The following is an 18,350-nucleotide window of genomic DNA, read 5'->3' as shown; positions in this document are numbered from 1 at the left end:
AAAGAATTTCAGGGCACCAGCAAAAAGTATATCTAGCTGTAACCTCAACACTGTGTTTTCTGTGTACAGAGACTGCATCCAAAAGATGGGCATGCCACTGTGACATCAACCAGACTTTAGCCTGTTCCGGTAACAATATCCTGTTTAAATGTTTAGCTCATTCAGCTGAAGGGCCAAAGGTCATTTAACAGGCAATAACTTGAGAATTGTGCTGGATCGTGCATTGGATTAGCTGGTTATGCCTGTATTTTAATGTGACTGTATACTGAAACGTACAAAGTTTTATCTGTGCAATGATTCTGATGTATTTAAGGGTTATGATTAATAGATGTATCAAAACCTAAGGCATCAGATCATCTGTCTAGTCAGTCTGCAGGTATAGTCTAGTGTCGTATGACCAACTAAAATTGTTGTATTGCACTGTTATATGCTCTTTTTTTCACACTTATCTGATTTACTTTCTTTCCTGGACTATATGACTTTTTTTCTTTCTGAAACTTAAATAACATATTTTTGCATCTGTGAAATTGTATCTAATAACAACATTAAACTTCAGTCCTATATTACATAACACACATGCACATACCTAGATTTGTCAAAGTAAAAATAATTTTATCTTTGAAACCTTTTATATGAAATTCTGTTTTACTCCTTGTTCTCAGCCATGGGCATCATGGTGAGACCATAAATAGGCTCAAAGAATGAGCCAGATGAAGATCATGATCAGTTATGAACAACATACGGTGACTCAAACCACTTAGCTACTGTAATGCTTCAATTTTTCCTCACCTCTGACTCAGTAAGGTTGTCTTTGTGAACCTTATCTTATGGCTTTTTCCAGTTGGCTTGTGATGGATTTTAATCAGCCGGATGGAGTTCAGCAGTTAGTTACAAGCTGCTGGCTGGCCAGATGGCTGCTAACTGGCTGTTGGCTGACTCTTTGAGTAGCCATCAGCTACTGTCTCACTATGTGGCTAGTTACCTGCTGTTGACATGCTGCTGTGGATGCAGACTGGCTCCTGTTACATTGATTGGTTTGTTCTTCTCTCGAAGAACTGTACTGGCCTGGCAAAAGTCAGAGTCAGACCCTGAAAAAAAAAAGGTTACATTTTCATGGCCGCCTTTGCACAGCAACCTGTTGCCATTTTTGATTTTGTCAATAAAATAAGGAATAAGAAATAAATAATTACATTCAGTTATCCAGTTGTTTTATTAGATGAGAAACAGCAAAATAAATAAATAAATAGTAGCGATAAACTACAAACATGGGGGCAGCACCCCAACATTTAAAAGCTAAGTTAAGCAGCTAAGTATTATCATAGCTGTTATTACAGAATTGGTGAGCACACTCTTTCTGAAATCACCTATAAACGGTTACTAAATATCTCTGTTACTGTGTGGGTTTTCATGGTAACCCACACAGTAAACTTTATTAAACAATTTATTGAATCAAATTCTGAATGAGCTGCTGCTCATCTGTGGCAAAAAAGTAGCTATATCATAATGCTGACGTTAATGCTGAATACATGGAGATGAAGAGAAAACAGTTCTATTTAAACTCAAGAGGTTAGGAATGTCAACATTAACTCTATTCATTGAGGAGAATCTGTCTGTTGTAATTACTGCAGAGTAGAGGCATATGGTTACTTCCTTTTCCTATAATTCATTTTTGATAATCTCCATCCACAATGTTATTCTAGGTAAACTACACTAAAAATAATTTAATAGAATTTTTAAACTCACTCTGATGGAGGTAGAAACAATAACATGGGCAATGATAACAAGACCAGAAAACAGAAAGAAGTGTGCTCGGGTAGAGAGACTGGACTTGAGCCATTTAAACTAGCAGAAGCATCCACAGCAACTAGAGCAACACCTGGCTGAAACACTGGAAGCTGCAGCTTCAGTCTGTCAGGCTACTTACTTTGTCTTCTGCCAAGGGAAATCACAATTTGGCTAAGGATAGCCTGCACACTCAGAGTAGTCTTTTGGTTTTAAGGCAAGTACACACTCAGACTGCCAGCAGTCAGTGATATGAAGCAAGCAGATGAAGATGCTGTATGACTGGATTCTAACAACAGTTTGTGTATGAAATCCACTTGAAAAACAAGGGCCTGGTCAGTGCTGAGGTAAATGATGCTGAAGATCGTTTGGCAGTCAAAATTGATTATAATTTGCAGTAATTTAGTTTCTTTCTTGATGTGTTGCAAAGCCATGGTCTGGTCAAAATTTTAATTCAGCCATACCTTTTGGGCTTATGACCACATGGAAGCCTAATCACATTTTAATCAGCCTCAGCTCTACTTTGTTGCTGTCAGCAAATGTAAATGCATTCAAATACTAGTAAGATGTGAACATGGTAAATATTATACATTATTAGGATGAGAATTTAGCATCTGTTGCCAAATGATGTATGTAGTGAAGGAGGTCATGCAGACAGAAAAGGATGCAAGGTAGGGGGTGGGATGGTCTGCTGTGGCAACTCAAATGAAGAAGAAGCAGCAATTTACAACAGTGGTGAAAAGTTATTTTACATGTGTGTATGTGTGTGTGTACAAAGTGTTGATCATTCGTGAGAAGCCGAATGCTCAGGCATCCACAGTCTCTGAGGTCTGCCACTCTATGTCTTTATTCACCTTCTTTGCTTCTGCAGTTCTCTTTCTATCCTTCTTCTTGTTCTTAGTTGTCTTCTCTCTCCGTTCCCCTAATTTTCTTTTTAGTTTGCGTTCCTTTGTTCTTCTGTCTGTTCTCTGCCACATTCTCTGGGATATAAAGATTCCTCTTGTTGTAATTCCCTTCTTGCTTAGTCTGGTTGTGCTTCCCTCTGTTCTTTTTTTTTTTATTATTTGCCTGACATATGGACCTTGACAGACAGCATCTATTTCATCTGTCAAATGGCCTCTAAAAACATAGCGCAGGATCCTTTTATATTTGTTATATTACTACAATATACATTTTACTTATTGCATCTGCTTCTCTTATTATACTATACTACATATACTACTACTACTTTTTAAAATTTTGCATTTCCCAATTGCAGTTGCATCCTTTGTGTGATGTAAAATAAGCATAATATTTTACATCTTTTATATTTAATATTTTACATACTTTTATTTCATTTGCTTCATAAGTGCAGGCAGCTCAGTTATTAGTTTACATTGATTCAACTTAAAGTTGAATTGACCTTTTTTGTTTTTTATTCTTGTTTATTTTATAAACACATTCAACACTCAAAAATAAAATTAAAAAAAAAAAACTCTTTTAGATAAAATTATTTTCCCCTGACCTCTGATCAGTTTCACCCTGTATTATGGCAGTGTTGGTGCAAAATTGTCTGTCTTGGCAGAAAACGGTATTATTTGATTTTATGTTGTAGAAAGCAAAAATATGTATTTCTATCAAAATCGGCCACACCTTCATTGGAGACATAATGATAATGTCACAATTTTAAAATTATTCTGTCATGGTCGTGGGTCTGTGACCCAGTTTTGGATTTTGAGATTCTTGCTTGCCTCATGATTATATGGTTTCTTGTATATTTTCCTTCTTAGTATATTTACTCATGTTCTTATTTCTTGGTGCTTAAGTTTAGTTATTTGGTATGCTTAGTGATCCCTGGTTCATTTAATGTTTATACGGTTTCATGTGTTTTCTCTTTGGTGTACATATACCCCAGCTGCCAACCAACGTTCACCATCCAACCTGATAGAACTGAAGAGGATCTGCAAGGAAGAATGGCAGAGGATCCCCAAATCCAGGTATGAAAGACTCATGGCTGTGTGTGTGTGTGTGTGTGTGTGTGTGTGTGTGTGTGTGTGTGTGTGTGTGTGTGTGTGTGTGTGTGTATTTAAGGTCTCCGTTTTCCTTGTTTAACCATGCTCTGTGTCTCCCTGCTCCTTAGTTTTGTATTTTAGTTCTAGCACCTGACCAGCTTTAGCTGTGTTTATTGAACCTTCTTCACGAAGGACCATCATACTCATCTTCACAACCACAGTTTTCTCTCTAAGACCATCAGTGGCCATGTGAGAAGACTATGTTAACATCTTCTAACAGATTAAACGTTTGCTTAATATCCCAGGTGGTATTTTCTTTATCATCACGCATAGTAAAGTCTACATGTTAGATGAAAACATGCTTTGCTACACTTGAAAAATGAATGTGTATGCAACTCACAGACACAGGACAGCCCGCCTTCATACAAAGTAAAAAGGTCAGATCCTTTTACAAACTTTCCAGAGCAGATAGTGAAAACCAATTTATATTTAGGAAGTAAAACTGCCCCCCGGGGGGTTAAATTGGATTTCAGTCACTTGCTTTGGTAATAAAACAAACTCTACAAGACAATAAAAGAGACAATAAACAACATGGAGTGGCCAGTAAGATAACATCCACATACTGTAGCACCAGTGGACAACACAGGTCAATGAGTATTTGTTTAACAGCGCTTGGACAACCAGGAAAAAATACTTAGTTTATTTTATTTTCTTGTAGCCCAGAGACACAGAGGCTGATTCAAGAAGTCATACAGCGTTCAATATTTCCTGTCTTGATTCAACTAGAGCTCAGGTTATTACTTGCAGCCTCTTAGTGTGTGTGTTTGTGTTTCATTATCTACTAAAGTAGCTTTTTTTTCGAAGGGTCTGCTTTTGGAGGAAGATGCATCTGAACCCCCCCCCCCCCCTCCAACCCTCATCCTACCAGCTGGCTCTACTCCAGAGTATGTGTATTTTATATATATATATACATATATATATATAAATTGGGAGGGCATTTCCCACAGATGTTTTTTTTTTTATGTTTTTCTATCACCCCAGTTTTTTTTTATAGTTTTTTTAATCAATTTGTCCTTAATAATTCCACATCATCATTAGTTCCTTTTAATCAAGGGCAAATGTTTTGGGGTCCCCAGGGATAGTCGGTAGTCTGTTTATATTAAATATCTTGGAAGAATGAGGATTAAACTAAGTGTAAAGATTTAGGGATATAGGAGTATGTTTATCCAGTTAATTTTGCACACACAAATCAATTTTATAATCCAACAGTCATCTCTATGGCTTTATGAAGTGGAGTAAAGGGAGTCTGGGTCTGCGAATATTCAGTTTCTGAAATCCATCTGCTTGTTAATTCTCATGGCAGCTATGAAACTCCTCCAGAGCCAAGTGGGGCTATTGATTGTATCCATTTCTCTTGTCAATGTTTAAAAAAAAAATAACAACACGACAACAGAAACAGCTGCTTAGTCAGCTCTCATACTGATGAATTATCTATGTGTGTGGGAGAAAAGGGCAAAGGCGAGTTTGAGGAAAGGGAGGATAAAAGGATGAAGGTGATGACAAAGGAAGATGAAAGAAAGAGTAAAAAAGCATAAATTTTATCCTGTTCAGGGTCGCAGGGTGGGCTGGAGCCTATCCCGCTGTCACTGGCCAAGAGGCAGGGTCCCCAGTATATCACAGGGTTAACACAGGGACAGACAACCATTCATGTTCACATTCACACCTTTGGCCATTTTAGAATCACCAGTTAACCTATCTCCATTTATGTATTTATTTGTTTATTTTTTGCAGGAACATTACAACTAAACATTGTCACATATGGGCAACTGATGATGTGTACTCAAGGCTTCTACCCACAGGCTAGTTTGCAGCCCCCATCCCTGGTTAGACTTTTAAATCCAAGCAAAAGAATTAGTACAAGTTAGTAGTGTAGAAAAAAGTTAGAGTTATAGGTTAGTAAACAAGTTTCAAGAACACATAAAAAACATATGTACAAGAAAATGTAAAATATAAAACCTGACCAATCTACATCCCACGTTCAGATAAGCTATTTAGTGTCCACATTGTTGTTGTTCCTTAAACCTGTGCTTAACGTGACAACCTGATACTGACTTTAAATCCAGTGGTAAATTGTTCGCTAACTGTGAACCTCTGATTGACAATGATGATTGACCCAGAGTGGGTCTGGGTCTTTTTACTCTGCAGTTCCCACTTACTCCAGCTCTTGTCTTCACACCTTTATTATTATATTTTTGTGTTAACTGGCAAATAACATCAGGAGCAAGGCCATTTACACATTTAAACTTTGTTTTTACAAAAAAGTAATTAAGAAAGTTATCAAAACTCAGCAAATGGTATTTTTGAAGAATTTGGCAGTGATGCCACTTCATTAGTTTCTGATTAAATACTTTTAGAGTTTGTTTCTTCAATTATACATTAAAGGCTTCATAACTGATTTTGAGGCTTGGCTCCAGGTGATAGAGCAGTATGACATATGTGATAAAATCCATCCATCCATATTTTCTTCTGCTTATCCTTTACAGGGTCGTGGGGGGGTCATCATAGGACGAGAGGCAGGGTATACCAGTGGACAGGTCGCAAGCCTGTTGCAGGGCTAACGCAGAGACACAGACAGCCACTCACACACACCTATGGGCAATTTAGAATCGCCAGTTAAGCTAACCCCACTGACTGCATGTCTTTGGACTGTGGGAGGAAACCAGAGAAAACCCACGCAAACATGGGAGAACATGCAAATTCCACACAGAAAGGCCCAGTCCAACGTGGATTCGAACCCAAGCCTTCTTGCTGTGATAAAATTATAATATGCATATACATTTGGCCTGCTTTGACGTACATACAAGGTCTTATCATCTGAAAACAGTTTAAATTTGTCTTGATAGCCTTAAACATTTTTCTTGAGTTTTTGGTCTAAAATAACCCCCAAATATTTAAATTCACATGCATCTTCAATTTCCTTTTGATCAATGTGTTAAACTTCCTCAGTGTATTTTTCTTTAAAGAAACTGTTTTAGTATAGCTTAGAGTTAGACAGTTCTGCAGCCACTGCGATATACTGACCAACTGCCTACTTAACAGTTCTGCAGCCTGTTGAGGAGTTTCTGTTGTTATGTAAATGATTTTGTCATCTGCATACACCTGGCAGCTAGCATCTTTGCAGATTTCAGGTAGCTCGGTAGATCATTTACATATAGGTAGAAGAGCAGGGGACCCAATGTTGCTCTTGGTGACACAGGTAAACTACATTTTTACAGGAGTTATTTCACACAGTAGTTGTTGTTTTTGTGTGTGTGTGTGTGTGTGGGGGGGGGGGGGGGGGGTGTCTTTGTTGTTGTTTGTTAGTTTTTTAAGAGTGTTAAGGCAGAGCTAAATCACTGTATGTCTGATACAATATCGGTGATGCTGTGATCTTTCCTATAGTTAGTCTAATAACAGAAAAAAATTTTATAGGTTCAGCAATAAAACGTGAAAGTTTTCACCTTTCTTGTTGACCTGATTTAAAATTAAGCTGAATGATTTTTTTTTAAAGTGAAATACAAAAGTGAAAGTGTTACCTTAAATTTTCATTTGATGCCAGAAGACCCGACCTTTGTTTAGTCTTGCATCTTTAAAACTCTTCAGAGTATTAGCTTTCACCAGTGAAGAGCTTTAAAAGGGTTAACCACAAACAAAAAAACATATTTGTCAGAATCTGTGTAGAGACAGAAATATGTCTTTAATCCACAAACCGAGACTCAATGAAGTGATGAAAGGCATGAGAAAAGGATCCATATTTATCTACGGTGCTGAAGTCGTCCCACTTCTCCAATTTTGCCAGAACTGCTAAACCAATATTCAATGAGTCTTTGAGAGATTTATCTCTATCTCTTTTAGTCCGCAAGCACAACAGACTACCGAGTTCTATCATTTGTCTCTTCAGCCGCTGCTAAAGTAAAAAAAAAGAAAAAAGAACTATCACTACTATCACTGATGTTTATTTTAGTTAATCAAACCACAGAGATTTAACATCTCAAGCTTAATTTGCATGGTCAGCCAGAAACATCACAAGCTGCTGCCAAGAGCTGTAGGAATAAAAAGCTGTGCAGAGGCAGCAGCAAAAAAGTTTTGACAAAAGTTAAAGCTCATGCTATTCAACAAATACAATAAATCAGAAGACAGTGCATGGTACAAAATGGATGAAGAGAAGTTGTGCGGGTTGTTTTGGGGTTTTTTTCCCCTAGTGGTGCTATTGTTTTGGTTTAACAACCTTCATATTAAACTCCTTGTTCTCCTCACCCAGCTGAGACCACGTTAGTAACAAGCATCCCACAGCAACTTAGAAATTGCTTGCAGAAACATGACTCCAAACGAATCTCAGTGTTTGCTGGACATGCAGGAAACTGTTATAATGAAAGCCCATTTATAAGGCAATAATATGTCAGAGCTGTGCTGAGCTAAGTGCAAAGGAAACATGGCTGATCTGGTCGGGCACGGATGAGTGGGAGGGTGATATGTCAGAGCCTCATAAAAAAGGCACTCAGACTATAAAATGGAACAAATTGCAGGAACATCCTACAATATAATAAAATTCAATTCAATAGCCCTGAGATAAACAACCTTATGTAACAATAAATTGAAATTGAGATCGTGTCAATATAGGGCATAATAAATTGGTGATTTTTGATGCTGCAGCCTGTGGAAAGTGGATTTTTAATTTTTCTTTTGAATTTTGTTCAAAATCTAATTAAGTAACTCTGCGGTATACTCAGATACTGTTGACACAACCGTCCCCTCTTCCTTCTTACATTGTGTTGTGTGTGTGTGTGTGTGTGTCTTCTGCTCTCTTCCCTACCTTTCTATCCCTCTGCATCCCCGTCTTCCGTTTCATCTCAGGATCTACAGCACCCAGTGAGGTGACAGATTAGCAGGTGAGAGACCCGCTCATGCTGCCCTCTAATTGGAGTCTGCTGGGCTGTCAGTGCTGCCTGACTCTAGCTCACTCTCTATGGTCAGCCAGTAGATGAGAGGGGAGTGGGTTCCAACTTCTTCAATAAACTTTTGAAATAAACTCTTTTGCCAACCTGAATTTACATCCTAAGCTGACTGCTGCCTTAGCCAAGAAAGCAGGATCACCTCGAAATGACAAATATGAAAGCTGGATTTATCCACAAACTCTTTTGGCTGCACTATCAACCTGTGACCAGTTGCACACACATTTATTGCTTCAATGAGATGAATCTTGTTGATTTGGTTATTCCAGTTCAGCACTAGCAGCTTGACATTTTTGTAATTTTCCAAAAATCCTGCTAGACATGCACCCAATTGACTGCAAGCATCACAAGCATAACATTAAACTGAATCAACACAGTTCTGGTGGCTTACTGTGTAAACTATGAATGAAGAGTCAGTGTATTTCACTGGGACATCACACAGATGCTCATGATATCACATCCAGTCCAATCAATCATTATTTTTGCCTGCTGCTACGTTTTTAAAACACACCAAATGTTGGTAGAGGCAGGGCATGCAAATTACAGCCTACTAACCAGATTTCGTTTGGCATCACTAGCGAGGGCTGGGAGAACAATTCTCTACCAGAACGCCCGCAAAAGACAAACAACGCGATTTTTGGCACAGGAGCCAACCTGTCCTCCTTTCTCTGCCAGTAAGGAGATTCACAAGGGTAAGGCACACACACACACTTCTCTGTGTGTGTGTGTGGAGATAGAAAATATATATCGTCAACAAACACACACACCCACACATACACACTCAGGGAGTCTCAAAGGAGTGATGAAAGAGATGAGAAGAGGATCCACGGTGAGCCTGGAGGACTGGATAAATATTGACCTGAATGAATGAGGTCTGTCACAGTACATAAAAAGGGTTATACACTCACACACAGTCTCACCAGCAACCATGCCTCTGAAGAACCTCTTGGTCTATAAACTACACCTACATCTCCACTGCTCAACCGTAAATTTTAACAAAACCTGGTATCGACATTAATATTTATAGCAAAACTGAAACTGAGGTTCAGTGGAAGTAGTGCAAATAATGAAAGTGATGTGTGTCTGTAGCTGATATTTTATTGCTTATTTGACACTGCAAGTGTATATACAGCCAACTTTTTTTATTTTGCATGCATGAAATCCATTTTTATGCTTGACTGAGGGGGAAGTAGCTGCTGTATTGATAGAAAGAAAAGCTGATGGAAAGAGTTTTTTTTTTTTTTTTCCTAATTGACACTGGCATTGCTGGATTTATGTTTGATGTTTTCTCTTAAAGGCAACAGTATATCCCAACTGCCAGCCTACAGACAAAAATGCTGCACAGTGCGTGTGGAAAAGGAGATAAGTCACTCATTAACATAACATTAACAGGTTATGATGTCCTTAAAGGTCCCACTCTGCTGTGATATTTGTTGTTGTTCTTTCGTGATGTTCCTGCACTTCATTCAGCCATGATGAAAACAGGTGCACATTATCAGTTTCTCTTAGCAGTAAGTGACTGGGTACTGACAAGTGGGGGGAAGGAAGGTAAAACTGTTTTGCAGTAAATGTGTTTATTTCTGTTAGTGCGTTTAAGTGCATGCTCCTGTTTCTGTAGCCAAATTTGGATTTCAGCAGGCTTTGAGGACCCCTGGATAATGTCTGTGTTTGTTGTTGGGTATTAACTGAATGCTCCCTGCTGGTTTAGTACAACCTGTGCTTACCTGAGACTAGGTTAAAAAGAAAAAACAAAGATGCACCATGTGCTGCAGTTTGCTGTGATTCTGCACATTTTGTCTGTTTAATTTCATTTAAATGTTTGCGTTGCTTGTTAAACACGTAGGCTAAGACCTTTTTTTTGTGTTTCCATGAAAGATTCATGTTATCAAACCTTACTGATGTTACCCACCATCACGAAATACAACAGAGTTGCATGTTGAGTTCTAGTGAAACCGATACAAGTGACTTTAAAGAGATAAAGAATTAGGTTTTAGCTGAATTCACTGTAATTAATTCATTTCCCACTATTGTTCTAGTCTACTGTCTAATCAGTTCTCAGCAGTAGATAACACCTAAAAAAAGTTGTATATACTACTATTACAAAAAAAAAAAAAAAAAAAAAACGAGTTTATTTTTACTTCTGTGAGTATTGGCTATGCTTTCTAAGAGCCGTCACTGTTGGGTTTATCCTCTTGTGGATTTGCAGGCACAGACAAACTCTGCTTGCCTACTGCATAATGAAGGGGAAGCGTGGCATGATCATGAAACGCTTTCCCCAAAACACAGCGGGTGGCAATTTCTGTGGTTTTCCGTTAATTATGAGCTATTTGGCTCTGCTTTAGGGCAGCGCTGATTATTATCTCAATAAAAAGACACGTGTTTAAGAAATAAAGATGAGCAAGTCCTGTTGTGACACTGCAGTTCTTGTTTAAGAAGTTGAATAACGAATGTCTACAATGGGAATTATTGTGTACAGCACTGTGTTATGAATACAAATACCCTGCTGAAATGTTCTTGAGCCACACATTGCACCATTACTTGGTCTACACAACTGAAAAAGACCTGCACCCCACATCACATCTTTATTTAGTCATTAACAATAAATAGGGAACAAAGAACATTTGCAAAGTCAACTAAAACCAGAAGAGGAGGTGCCTTGTGAAGGCAGTAGTGGAGACTAAAGCTTTGTCAGATTCTCAGCCTAAATTCAAATCGCCACCCTTACTTTTTAAACAACACTACCATCTACTGTTATCATAGTGAGTGCACACCTCAGTTAACATGTCAACAGCACAGTATTTATTAATCTATTTTATAAAGAATAGAGAATTTTATTTCATGAAGCCTCCAACAGCTCACTGGATCTTTGTCTGCATCACCAGTGACTATTGATTCAGTACCAGAAAAAAAGGGCAACTTCTCACTGTACCCGTTTGAACAATAAGACATTATGATTAAAAAACATAAAAATTGAGACTAGCAGTCTTACACCTAGCACAGTTTTTCATTATTTTAAGTAAAGACCTTCATTTGGTTTACAAAACACTCATTGTGTGTTTTTGTTGAGTAAGGCCCTTTGTGGCTGAACGCCTTCCAATATAACCAAACAAATGTTTGTATTAGACAGAAGGGAGGAGAGAATAGTGTTTGCTCTTTATCTTCTTTAAAACGGAGACGTTTCACGCCACATTTTATTTAAAATCCTTTATTACAGTCAGGAACCCAGTATCAGCTTTCTGTACATGTATACTGAAAATACACGCATAATCCTTCGTTGGGTGCATGTAGAAAAATCTTTCAGCCCTATGTCAGAAAAGGCACTTAAACATCTTACTTTGCAGCATTTACAAGACACTTTTTTTTTTTTTTAATAGAATACTATCTTTTAAATACAGCTCTTCCAACCTTCACACAGTTTGTTTCAGTTCGATCCTTCCTTTCCTCCACTTTTTTCGTGGGTCTGTCTGGTTTTATAGTGCTCTTCTGGCAGGTTTCTTAGCTTTTCGGCAGCCTAAGAACCAAACACAGAGTTATTATGCAGTTTCAAAGCAACAGAGTGAATCCACCCCAGTCCTGCTTATGCATTATATATTTTTCTGTTTATTTTTTTAGTTTGGGACAATTTAAAGACATTAGCTATTTATCCCAAATATTAATATTCGTAAACACAGGAAATCAAAAATTCAAGAGACAGTCCCATAGTAGTCTTGAATATTATCCAGTTTATGAGTCTCCACTTAGTTGTTTACCATAAGAAGCTTTTGGTAAAAATATTTGCCATGAGGTTCAACTATAATCTCAATAGGCTCAACAGAGACGAGATCAAATCAGAAAACACAAATATGCATGCATTTCTCCATATTATGTTTTGTACATTACAGAAAATTCATGTTCTCTCCTCTGTATTGTATGTATGTATTACCTGTTCAGGGGTGAGATCTCTTTGCTCCTGGGCAAGCATCTCATAACCCACCATAAACTTCTTAACTGTAGCTGAACGCAGCAGGGGTGGGTAGTAGTGAGCATGCAGTTGCCAGTGGGAGTTGTCTTCTTCTAAATAGGAGCCAGTTGGAGCTCCTGGGAAGAAAAAGAAAACAGAGAGAAACAAGAGAAAGACGAGAGATTAGATTGAGACCACAGATAACTCAGAAGGATTAAGGTTACTAATGTCCAACTTTATTCCACCGTCTAAGAGACCTGAGCCTTTCTATATATGCATACTGATGCCTTCATTTTGATAGGTCCACAAACTGAAGCGCCTGAAGAATAAGAATGACATGTTATGATGATATTAATCTTAAATTGCTACTGTGTTGTGGTTAAATTGTTTACACTTGCTTCTGTAAGACAGTGTTTGCTCTGAGTAACATGTCACTAGACAGCAGTTTGATCCAATCTGGTCTAGCAGTGAGACAGAAAACCAAGAAGGAAAAAATCAAAGGAAAAACAGGACGACTATGCTAATCAGCCACGGAAAGAAACCTGATATATCACATGAAGGACATGGTGGGAGAATCGTGTATGCCAGCTCCTATATATTTTAATGTCAAGACACCATGCTTCAAGCTTAAGAGCTGTAAATTTCAAAGGCTATTATGGCACTATATATTAAAATACAGTCACTGGCCACTTTGTTAAGTACAACTTGCTATCAGAACTGCCTTAATCTCTGGAGGTATACATTCAACAAGGTGCTGTAAAAATTGGTCCACGATGTGAATGTCTCAGTCCACCACATCCCAAAAGTGCACAATCGGTTTGAGGCTTGGTGACTGTGGAGGCGATTTGAGTACAGTGAACTCATTGTCATTTTCAAGAAACCAGTTTGACACGAGCTTTGTTTCACTGGCTGATTAGATATTTGTGTTAATGAGCAGTTGATCAGGAGTACCTAACAAAGAGGCTGGTGAGTGCATATAACAATAAACATGACTGAGATCATTCATTTTCTCAGAGTGCCTGTGAAATAGCGAAACAAATAAGTACGCATGCACACATACACATTGATGAGAGCACAATCAAATACAGGAAAGGGTAATTAAAAATATGCATAGCCAGGACACGAGCTCATTTATCTCTGTGCCATCCACACTGCATGAACAAGGCCCTCTGCTCATTAAGCACTTTGAGCTGTAGATCAGACACCCAACTATCAGTTAACTAACATGGTAAATTAAAGAATAACCCATGCTGCAATCTCATGAGTGTAACAAAAAACAAAAACTTCCCCCAACTTGTGCTTTTGTGAGGACATGCTTTCTGATTAAGGAAAAAAAAAAGTGCGCAAATGTGCCTCCTGCTGCTGTTCAGCTGGGTTGAGATCTGGCGACTCACAAAAGCAATAGCCTGTAATTAACATTACTTTCATGGTCATTCAATAATTTGCATTCATCAAATTTGTCGTCTCCTTCATTCCAGTTTCGCCTTTAATTCATTACCATCTGCATATGTAAATTCACAAAACTCGCAGAGAAGTGTATGAACATTTGCATTATTACATAAAGTCTCTAAATCCTCTGAGTGCCATGAACAATTATATATTTTCACTGATTTATGACTGTAGCATTTGAAGAACTTTCTGTGTCGTACTGCAAGGTAATTAGGTGATCAGGGAAGTAAAAAAAAAAAAAAAGGGACATTGTATCCACAAGGAAAACTTTTAGTGAGTTTCTTGAAAACAGGGTCTGATCAGACAGATACAGATGACAGGAGGGCAACATAAAGAAAACTAATGGACGGGGGTGGACAAAGAAAAGCCTGAAGCAGCAAGATAAAGAATGAATAGAGACAGATGTTCCTATTAGAAGACAATTACCTAGTTTTAAATCATCTTTGGGTGTGTTTGCTCTGCTGGCATGCCTTTCAGTATATTACTGGGTACGTCATTTCAGAGTTAACAAAGTTACAGATATTCCTGGATATGGGACCACAAATCTCAACAGTTAGCAGTGTAATTTTCAAAGACAAGCAATAAAACTATATATCTGACAGATGTTTTACTACTACCATGCATCACTGTTACCCTGCATAGTACAGACCCAATTTTACTCCACTCCCTATGTGTCTGCCTCAATCTGTGTTCTAGTCCTTTATTCAGCCTGTTAATATTGTCTGTGATGTGTTGTGCATCTCTCTGCAAGCCTCCTGCAGGAATAGTAAGGTAGTTTAATATAATGTATTATTTCCCAGGTGACTCAAACAGAATTCAACCAGTCCTCGATCTTTCTCTATCTACTCTGCCACTAATAAGTCTAATAATAGCGCTAAATAAAAGCTTCCTTCACCCAAATTAGCTAAAATAAAGAAACTGGGTCTACAGTGTATGTGACTGTGATGACCCGGGTCAAAAGCCGCAGGGCACCTTTTCATAGCATTCAATTTTCAAATATGTTGTATGACAAAGTGGTTACATTCATACAGTAGCTTTCCGAAATCTTACAATAGATACATAAAGTGGTAGGAAACAGGCAGGTGTTTAATTTAACCCAATCTTCAAGTACAGGATGTGTCAATAAACACCTCGCTACAGCTTTTTTTTTTGGGGTAAGTGCACACTACAAAACACAACTAAAATGTTTGCATTCTTATACATATTAGCAGATTATTTTAATCTTGAAATACTGTTTGTTAATTGTTAAATTGAGAGAATTCTCACTTGAAATGTCAAAAGTCATTCTGTTTGCTAAAAATAAAAAATAAGGCGTAGCTACTGACTCACTGCTTACAACCTTCAACACACTGCTTTAACTTGACCTGAGCCTTTTAGACTCTAAGAAATGAAACAGACTAGAAGATTAAAGTCAAAACTTAACACAAGATCTGTGGGATCTTTCACTGTGGGCAACTTTAGAGTGCTTCAAAGATTTGATATCAAATAAAATAAAAAGAAGAAAGTGTTTCGATGGCTGTGTCCTCTGGTGCCCTCTGTCCTTTTCACCACCACAGTTTGGGTGGGAATGTTTCATCTCGCCTTTTAAAACTATCTTTCATGTGGGCTGCCTTGTTCCTAGTGACCTCCTTTAGAAGGAAAAAAAAATAGCATGACAACTCAGGTGGTAGGTCTTACAAAATACAGAATTTTATTTTTTGAAATTGATTTGTCATGAGATATTTGTGGCTCAAAAACTGGCTCTCTGAAGCATAATAGATAACAGATGGCTGTTTTCTTGACTAAATAAAACCATTGATTTCAACCTGATGTTAATTGCTCACACCCCACCGGTCTGAGGTCGCTAATGGAAGATGAAACAGATCACAACAAGTGTTAGTGTAGGAAAGGATCACAGACCAGATAGTAGAAGACAGTTGCTACCTTTAGCATACTAATATGGTATAAGGACAATGCTAACTTTAGAATTTGATATGTTTGAAAAGAAACATACATGATTTTTGACACGTATATAAGTCGCTTTGTTTCACTTTTAATTTAATGTGTTAATACACTAAGATTTGCTATTTCGCACTATACACGAAATGCGACTGATGGGAATATAGTAGCTTTGGTGATTATTAATCAAATATTAATTTGTCCTCCTCACAAACAGTCAGTGATCAGTGAGATTTCCTTTCAGTAGAACAACTCACAGGACACAGGTGCTGCAAGGATTGAACCTGCAACCTATACCTTATACAAGGATCACTCTGTCCACTCAGCCATGATGGCACTACTGTCCTTTCTGTCATTCATCACCTTATCGCATCACTGCACTCTGCTAACCTCTGTCCCAGCTTGAACATGATGCAAGGACATTTCTGTGGCTTGCCTCACAGTATGTAATGTATTTCCTTTACTGTCTCAGGACAGGTTACTATCAGCCAATGTCTTTACAGAGCATTGGAGTATCTTAGTAAAAAGTGGACACCTTTCTGCACAAAACTGGAAATCCTGTGTTTATGTGCAAGTTGGATAGAGATTTGATATCCAATGTAGATTGCAAAAGTGATATTTCCCTACAGTTTCCACCAGTTTATTTGCCTTTTTTTTTTTCTTGCTGGTTCATTTCCTTTATTGGGTATAAATAAAGGGAAGTACAGCAAAATGGGTGCAGCACTGAAATACATGACAGCAAATAAACATTTATTAAACTGAGAATATAAAAGAGTGGCAAAAAACATTGAGAAGAGCCACATGCACAATTTTATATGTAAATTTATTTCGTCACAAAAGCAAAAAGTGTCTTCAGTTGCATGCCAAATCGCTGCCATGTATTCAGCTCTCATCAAACTGTAATTCAACAACAAAATCAGCTTCCCTCAGGGACTATAATCCGATCGGTAAAGTCAGATTAGCTTTCTTGACTTTATAACTTTCAGCACTTACGATAAAGTGTTTTGAACAAAAATGCTCCAAATAGACTGTATGGACAAAAGTATTTAGACAAAAGTATTGCACCCCCGCCCCCCCCAAATATCTGTTTTCACCTTTATATCATTCTACATTCCTGTAAATAAATCTTTATACATTAATCATGGCAGACAAAAAATATAAAGTCTTTCACTCCACTTATTATACCTGCACGATGGATGTGAATAAAGCTTGTAGCAAAGTGCTTGACAGCTGAGAGATCCCTCTCTATTTCTCCTGCGATGTTTTGCATACAGCACAGGTTCCACCACTTCAGAAAATAATTGTGCAAGAGGATAACATCTTTTGTCCAGTGTGTTGACCATTTTCCTGAAGCCGTCATTACTCACTATATTTATTGGACACTTATCTGTGGCCAAATGGAATATGACTGCATTGGTGAGTTCAGCGTGTCCTTGTGAGTTGGATGGATTGTTAATGTTGGATGATTTACATTAACAACAACTGCATTGTTTTTCTTGGCCTGCATGCATTAATTCTACTGAAGTATGTTATTTGTTTTCAGGCAGCTGAATAAGTTAGTTCTGTTACTTTGCGGTGCACTCTTCTTGGTTAACGTCACTTTTGTTAAATCCAAAATATTTCCAAACAATCAATGTTGATCCACTTCACGGAACAAGCTTTTCACCTTCTGCTGTGCCAGACATTTTTATTTTGCTGTTTAGCTGTTTTTTAATGTACTGTTACTCATCCAGATTAGCCCAGGAAACTTCAAGTTGCACGACACAGGGAACAAAAGTGACTGGTATGTGCAGGCATGAGGTCAGGTACTGATTTTATTTGTTTTTGCTTTGTGTTATCTTGGTGGAGCATGCCTTATCACTCGATCATACTCAATTAATGGTGGGAAGACAAAGCACTGGATGAGTGCTTCATACCATTTCATCCAAGCATATTGTGCTTGGTGATGTAATGCTTGCATGCAGCTGAAAACCCATGCCATGAAGCTCGAAGAACACATTTTTTGTGCTCATGTTAATGCCAGATGAAGTTTTAACTGTGCAATTACCGAATCACCAGAACGTTGGTGGCTATTACAGTGTTGGTGGCTGCCAGTTTTTGGTTAAATTGTTGTGGTTCTGCTTCCCGATAACACCACTTACAGTTGAATATCTAAGCTGTATGCAGCATCATGCTCAGTGAGCTCTTAAGAATGACTCATTCTTTCACAAATGTTTGTAAAGGCAGACTGCATGGCAATTTTATACACCTGTGGCAATG

The 18,350-nt window shown here is 37.9% G+C and overlaps 1 protein-coding gene across 1 annotated transcript in view; it reads right to left on the bottom strand.

The window, feature by feature from the left end:
* Window positions 1-11,958: 11,958 nt before the first annotated feature.
* The window catches only part of galt (galactose-1-phosphate uridylyltransferase), a 34,392-nt gene continuing 28,000 nt past the window's right edge, over window positions 11,959-18,350 (bottom strand). Inside the window, exons 10-11 of the mRNA XM_030742834.1 lie at window positions 12,687-12,841; window positions 11,959-12,275 (exon numbers count right to left, since the gene is read on the bottom strand). Coding sequence (XP_030598694.1) covers window positions 12,186-12,275; window positions 12,687-12,841 — 245 coding nt within the window. The 3' untranslated portion in view covers window positions 11,959-12,185. The remainder of the gene's footprint in view (window positions 12,276-12,686; window positions 12,842-18,350) is intronic.

Source organism: Archocentrus centrarchus, chromosome 12 (genome assembly GCF_007364275.1).
Source record: "Archocentrus centrarchus isolate MPI-CPG fArcCen1 chromosome 12, fArcCen1, whole genome shotgun sequence".
Taxonomy (NCBI): Eukaryota; Metazoa; Chordata; class Actinopteri; order Cichliformes; family Cichlidae; genus Archocentrus; species Archocentrus centrarchus.
Note: the sequence above shows the minus strand (reverse complement) of the source record. Positions and strands in the feature narration are given on the sequence as shown.